Genomic DNA, 7500 nt, shown 5'->3' with positions numbered 1-7500 from the left:
GTCTGCCTGATCATTACTGTCTACATCTGACTGAATGGTACAACAGGTCTACCTGATCATTACTGTCTGCATCTGACTGAATGGTACAACAGGTCTACCTGATCATTACTGTCTACATCTGACTGAATGGGGCAGTAGGCCTGCCTGATTGTTGATACATAACTGGACACAAGCTCAGAGAGTAGTCAACACAGTGTACTGATGCACTGCCCACACAGACTGTATAGAGACCGTTCCCCCCACTAAGACTGCTAACACACACACACACACACACACACACACGCACACGCACGGACACACACACACACGCACACACACACACGCACACGCACGGACACACACAAACACGCACATGCGCGCACACACACAGATGTGTATCTAAATATGCATCTAAGTATTGAAAATGGAGGTCAGCGCGTGACAGGTTTATTTGAACGAGGATGTTTAGACAGCCTCCTTGTGTTGTTGTTATTGTTGGTAAAGCCCAGTTTGCGTAGAGAGTCAGACAATTCCTCCCATGCCCCCGTGTCCCGCCCCACGGAGCCGTTCTGCGTTAGACCGAGATTACACAGAGATCCCCTCACTGCTGCTGAGGGATTAGGGGAGGAAAAGTAGCACATATAGGAGGTAGGAAGGCAGAGAGCCCTTTTCTTGATACAATGGCGCCCCCTGTTGACTATACTGTTGATTACACTGCAGGGATTTCAGCTGGGCATCCTCCCTGGTCGTGGATAGAAGGGGTACAGCCACAGCCTGTGTAGAAGGACAGTAAGGGCTAGTTCCCATAAACGCAAAGGTCATTTAGGGTTAGGGTTAAGATTGGGGTTAAGGTTAATAATAATAATAATAATATACCGTTCAATATACAAAATACGATATAGCCTACTGTTAAAAGAAAAGGGGGTTGCAAATGCAATTTATGGAGTGGCCTTGGAGTGTGGTGAGTGTGTGTAGGCTACAGTGTGTGTGCAGATTGGAGTGTGATACAGTAGCCTAGATGAGCAATGGTTTATGTGTACAGTGTGTGTAATGTGTGTGCCGTTGAGATATAGCGGAACAATCAGACCCACTGAGCAAAGACACGTCTAAAAGACGTCTTTTAGATGTCTTTTCTGTCTTTTTAGGACGTCCAAAGACATCCAATTAGGAGCCAGAATGAATGTTTTTTTTTAGACGTTCAGATATTGGACCCGTTCTGCACGTCCACAGACGTCTTAGAGGGGTCCAAGCCAGACGTGTGAATATTGAGGGGTCCAGCAGACGAACACACGGGGTTCTGGACCGACGGACGTTATTAAGACATTATCTGAACGTCTCCCTGACGTTGCGTGTTTGCTGGGGAGGTTGTGTTCAAGTGGTGCAGGAGGTATAGAGGGGTGGGGGGCGTCGTGGGGGGACTCAAGCCTTCTGATGGCCGTGGGAAAGAAGCTGTTTTTGTGGCGTGTGGACCCGGTCCAGATGGAGCGCAGTCTCCTGCCAGAGGGGAGTGGGTCAAAGAGACCATGGGTGGGATGGGGGGTGGGATGGGGGGTCGACAATCTTTCTGGCTCGTTTTAGGAGGCGTGCAGATCCTCCAGCCGATCACCATGTATGGGAACTAGCTCTGCACGCTCTCATCTAGCCACAACCATCGCCCCTTGTGGGCGGAATTTAAAAAGTATTCACTCTTCACCAATAAAACTACACTTCCCGTCATGCTCTATGAATGAGCTTGTTCGTTTTTATTTTTGTTTTTACACATTTTTGACAGTTATAATTTTAACATATAAATGAAATATGTTTATAGTTTGGTGCAATACGACACATCAAAAGTTATAATGTTTTTCTTTTGAATTGATTAAATAACTCCCCGCAAAAAAAGTATTCACTCTTCACCAATAAAACTACACTTCCCGTCATGCTCTATGAATGAGCTTGTTCGTTTTTATTTTTGTTTTTACACATTTTTTACAGTTATAATTTTAACATATACATGAAATATGTTTATAGTTTGGTGCAATACGAGACATCAAAAGTTATAATGATTTTTCTTTTTAATTGATTAAATAACTCCCCGCCCGCGCTCCCGGATATGACGCAGCGGAAGTGCTCCAGTCTCTCTTTCCTCCATTAGGTGAGTGCGTGGAGGAGCTGCTCACAGTTGCTCTCACTCAATTATAACTAAATAAGCTCTTTTCCCCACATGAAATAGCAGTTTCGGATTTATAATACGTTTCCTTGTTGTGTTAACTCCACAGATCGCAACCATGGGCCGCCGACCAGCCCGCTGGTGAGTTTAGTTCCCCGGTTTGTGGTTTCTGGTTTGGGAGAGATGTGTGTGAGGGAAATGGCCGCCAAGCACCACCATGTGGAATGAGCTAAGCTAACTTCAGCCTGTCAACCTGAACCCCACAGACAAACCGTCCAGCTGGCAGTCACAATGATATTACCTCCTAAATGTGCTAGTGTGGATACACATCCACCCGTTTGAGACGTGAATTGAAAGTTGTGAGTCTAGTTATCGGCTCGCTGGATAAATAGCCCGAGTTATGGTGCGTTCGTTTATAACTGGGAGGTGCAAATTGCGACTTGCTTCTAGGAACGATTAAATAAAACACCTCATGAACTCGCACTTCCTCGTCGCTAATTCGGATATGTTTCTCAGCCCCCAGTTGCCGGCTGATGTCAATATCATATCATATCATCATCATATCATTCGCTATAGCTGAATGCACACAGGTCGGTAGGTATTTTGCCACTTGCTACTTGCCACCTCCGACCACAAACGAACGCACCATTAGACCCGCAGTTAGCCGGTTGGCACTGTTTTACAGCCCTAGATAGATAGTTAGCTAATCATTTCTTCTAACCACGAAGTCCTGTCCTGCTTCTGCTACCCACCACGTTAATAACGCACTTAGAATTTCACCTTACTGTTTGTTTGATTTATTTATTATTATTATTGAAAAGACGCCTTGCTTGCGGTAACTGTAACTGCCTCGTACTGTATTTTGTATGTATTGTATTTTGTATGTCGCTCTTTCTTCCTTTTTATGTGTTATCTGTATTGTAAAGCGCTTTGTGCATTCGTGCTGTGAAAGGCGCTATATAAATAAAACTTACTTACTTACTTGCTGCTTGCGGGCAGGCCGGTGACTCCTCCGCTAGTTGTCTAACGTCACTCCTCTCTCCTCCAGCTACAGATACTGCAAGAACAAGCCCTACCCCAAGTCCCGCTTCTGTCGCGGTGTCCCCGGTAAGTCCCGTACCCGCACACTCACAAAACACACCACTGCCGCTTATTAAGCCGACCGGTCTCGCTGCAGTGCGCTTCTGGTGTGCAATGGCTGCAGACAGCGACTCTCTGGTTGTGTATGTCCTCAGCTGGGTGGTGCTGGGTGCTTTAAGGGACCACTGAGACAACATCCGCCCTCCTATCAGTTGATGTACTGTGTAGCTACATGGAATTGACAGGCCACTGAATGCAACTCTTAGGAATGGTGCAGTGTTGACCATGATTTGATCATTTCCTCCCAAGTCAAAACAGTTTAACTTCTGGAACTAAAGACCCCTCTCTCTCTCTATCTCTCTCTCTCAGATCCTAAGATCAGGATCTTCGACCTGGGCAGGAAGAAGGCCAAGGTAGATGAGTTCCCTCTGTGCGGTCACATGGTCTCTGACGAGTATGAGCAGCTGTCTTCTGAAGGTGAGGGGTCATGCAGGGTTTGGGACCCTGGTCTGTCTGGTCAACAGTCCTCCGTTGAGGTGTTATGACCGGTTAGGAGGCCGCAACACAATGAGGGACACAACAGAGTTGGATGCATGTCAAATATTGTATTTAACATAAAGCACAACATAAAAGGGTCATATAGGATATAAGAAATAAATATGGTCAGCTCAGAAAACCAGGTGAGACTGGGCTCAGAAAACCAGGTGAGACTGGGCTGTGCTTTGACACTTCTCTAGCCCAGATCCACCACTAGGCTATATGCACAACTCCAGTACTTCCTGAAATTAGACATGCTTCTCTATTTCCTGTCCTACACTATTGGATGAAAGGATTATTCAGGTGTGCCTGATCATTGTGCTGCGGTCAGGCTCACCTGATTAATCACTTCATCCAATAGTGTAGGACAGGAACATTTCAGGAAGTACTGGAGTTATGAATATAGTCTCTTGACACTGGCGCACACTTGGCAGTCAATCAGCTCCCAGTTGGCTGCACCTGGACCAATCGGCTCCCAGTTGGCTGCACCTGGACCAATCAGCTCCCAGTTGGCTGCACCTGGACCAATCAGCTCCCAGTTGGCTGCACCTGGTCCAATCAGCTCCCAGTTGTCTGCACCTGGTCCAATCAGCTCCCAGTTGTCTGCACCTGGTCCAATCAGCTCCCAGTTGTCTGCACCTGGTCCAATCAGCTCCCAGTTGGCTGCACCTGGACCAATCAGCTCCCAGTTGGCTGCACCTGGACCAATCAGCTCCCAGTTGTCTGCACCTGGACCAATCAGCTCCCAGTTGTCTGCACCTGGACCAATCAGCTCCCAGTTGTCTGCACCTGGTCCAATCAGCTCCCAGTTGTCTGCACCTGGTCCAATCAGCTCCCAGTTGTCTGCACCTGGACCAAGACGAGACGCGGAACAAGACAAAACACCACACATAGTCTGGACCCGTAACAAAGGGTTCAAAACATTAGCAGACGACGGGTGTTTTCCAGGTTTTTGTGGGGAAGACATTTTCATGACATTTTCAACTGGGTGCAACTCCATGTTCGGTGTACGGTTTGTCTTGACTGCGTCAATAATGTAACCCCCCCCCCCCACTCACTCTCACTCTCCCCAGCTCTGGAGGCTGCCCGTATCTGTGCTAACAAGTACATGGTGAAGACCTGCGGCAAAGATGGCTTCCACATCCGCGTGCGCCTCCATCCCTTCCACGTCATCCGCATCAACAAGATGTTGTCCTGCGCTGGGGCTGATAGGTGAGGACCACTTAACTCTCTCTCTCACAGACACACACACACACACTTACTCTCACATATGAAGGAATACTCATTAACAATCCACTTAGTTTGCTGTGTAAATAAAATGCTAAACCACGTTTCCACTGCCGCTTATTAATCTGACCGGTCTCGCTGCAGTGCGGTTCTGGTGGTCCATGGCTGCAGACAGCGACTCTCTGGTTGTGTATGTCCTCAGCTGGGCGGTGCTGGGTGCTTTAAGGGACCACTGAGACAAACATGATGCTCTGGAACCACTTAGTTCAATGACTTGAGTGCCTTTTTTCCATTTTGGATCACATCCTTGGTCATAGTGCGCACCTATTTAACGATGTATGCCTTTATTTATTTATTTTTTTACAAAATGTTTATTGTAATCTTATCAAATCCTATCATTTTTTTCCTTCCTGTAAAAGTCTCCCCAGTGCTTGTCAGCAATGCAAGAGCGAGGTCAACCGATAATCTCACGACATCCACCTGTCAATCAACGCTATCTGTCTATTGAATCTGTCTAAAGTTGTTAGAACCCGCCCACTTGTCAACGTTCCAGTCAAATTCCTCTAAATGTGATGTCCCGCCCCATATCCTGTTTGAGTTGGAAATACGTCCAACTATGGAGGTTGGATGATATGTTGCGTCATCCGCTAGTCCTGCTGTTGAGCACCGGGAGGAGGAAGTGCTCCATGCTTGCACTGAGGCCAGGAGAACTGTAAATGGTAAATGGTAAATGGACTGCACTTATATAGCGCTTTTCCACCTTAGCGGCACTCAAAGCGCTTTACAATGGCCTGTCATTCACCCATTGACACACCAATGGCGGTAGCTGCCATGCAAGGTGCTAACCTGCTCATTGGAAGCAATTTTGGGGTTAGCTGTCTTGCTCAAGGACACTTCGACATGCGGACAGTCGGAGCTGGGATTCGAACCACTGACCCTTCGATCATTGAACGACCCACTCTACCAACTGAGCTACAGCCGCCCTATCTGTACCAATGGCTTCCCTCCAGTTCCTGGCTCAGTTTGAACTCTTGTGGTGCGCCCTTCCCTCCTCCCTGCCTTGGCCCGATCACTCCTGATATGATTGGATTAGCAGTGCCTGTTAAATGATTGGACGGTCCAACTCCTGCTCTTCTAAGACCAGGGGGAGGAGGAGAATTGACGCACGTGGAACGAATCCAAAACGCACCCTGGAGGCTTTTCTCCATCTTTATATGTATTTCTGCTGCTTGTGTTGTTTTTCAAGGAGACTTGTGACTCAGACAACCCGTAGAAAAACGGTAACGTTGCCTGTCTGTTTCTCAGAGGACCCTGTGGAAATACAGGCTCAGATCAGAGACGTCCGGTGAACGGTCTCTCTCTCGGTCTCTCCAGGCTCCAGACCCGGATGCGGGGGGCGTTCGGGAAGCCCCAGGGCACCGAGACGTCAGGTTAACGGTCTCTCTCTCGGTCTCTCTCCAGGCTCCAGACCGGGATGCGGGGGGCGTTCGGGAAGCCCCAGGGCACCGAGACGTCAGGTTAACGGTCTCTCTCTCGGTCTCTCTCCAGGCTCCAGACCGGGATGCGGGGGGCGTTCGGGAAGCCCCAGGGCACCGTGGCCCGCGTGCACATCGGCCAGGTCATCATGTCCGTGCGCACCAAGGCCCAGAACAAGGAGCATGTGGTGGAGGCCCTCCGCAGAGCCAAGTTCAAGTTCCCCGGACGCCAGAAGGTATGAAATGCGTGGTCACGGGCCGCCAGTTACAGGACTGGGAAAGACTTATTTTAAATACCCCAACACACCAGTTGTCAGGATTAACCATTAACCATTACATTACAACCATTTAGCTGACGCTTTTATCCAAAGCGACTTGCAGTAATTACATTTAACATAGGAAGTCCGTGTACTACTACTGACCAGAACTCACAAGTGCATCTCCTTTGTAAAACAAGTTACAAAGAGCATAATCTAGTGCTGAAGCCGAAGTGCAAGAGTAGCAAAAACGGCTAATAAGCAATGGTCGTAATTTACTACAACAGTAGAATCTTGACTGACACACTGCCGCTTATTAAGCCGACCGGTCTCGCTGCAGTGCGGTTCTGGTGTGCAATGGCTGCAGACAGCAACTCTCTGGTTGTGTATGTCCTCAGCTGGGTGGTGCTGGGTGCTTTAAGGGACCACTGAGACATGATCCTGCGAGACATGATCCTGTGACTGGATTCGTTTTGGTTTGATTCACTACTGTTGGGGAGCTGAGTCATCACTGTGGTCTTGACTCATCCTTCTTTCCCTCCATTCTTTCTCCTTCGCTCTCTCCCTCCCTCACACTCCTCCCTCCCTCCCCTCTCTCCCTCCCTGCGCACGCCTCCCTCCCCCTCTCCCTCCCTGCGCACGCCTCCCTCCCCCCTCTCTCCTCCCTCCCTCCCTCCCCTCTCTCAGATCCACATCTCCAAGAAGTACGGCTTCACCAAGTTCAACGCCACCGACTTCGATGAGATGATGGCGGAGAAGCGTCTGATTTCTGACGGCTGTGGGGTCAAGTACATCC

General features: G+C 48.7%; 1 protein-coding gene across 1 annotated transcript in view; it reads left to right on the top strand.

The window, feature by feature from the left end:
• Nucleotides 1–2172: 2172 nt before the first annotated feature.
• rpl10 (ribosomal protein L10) overlaps nt 2173–7500 on the top strand; it is a 5468-nt gene continuing 140 nt past the window's right edge. The window contains exons 1-6 of the mRNA XM_084445628.1: nt 2173–2269; nt 3177–3235; nt 3578–3685; nt 4819–4957; nt 6521–6683; nt 7392–7500. The exon at nt 7392–7500 is cut by the window's right edge and continues 140 nt beyond it. Coding sequence (XP_084301754.1) covers nt 2247–2269; nt 3177–3235; nt 3578–3685; nt 4819–4957; nt 6521–6683; nt 7392–7500 — 601 coding nt within the window. The 5' untranslated portion in view covers nt 2173–2246. The remainder of the gene's footprint in view (nt 2270–3176; nt 3236–3577; nt 3686–4818; nt 4958–6520; nt 6684–7391) is intronic.

This window comes from Borostomias antarcticus (genome assembly GCF_949987555.1).
Source record: "Borostomias antarcticus genome assembly, chromosome: 11".
Classification (NCBI taxonomy): Eukaryota; Metazoa; Chordata; class Actinopteri; order Stomiiformes; family Stomiidae; genus Borostomias; species Borostomias antarcticus.
The sequence above is the reverse complement of the archived record's forward strand: the minus strand, read 5'-3'. Positions and strand labels throughout refer to the sequence as shown.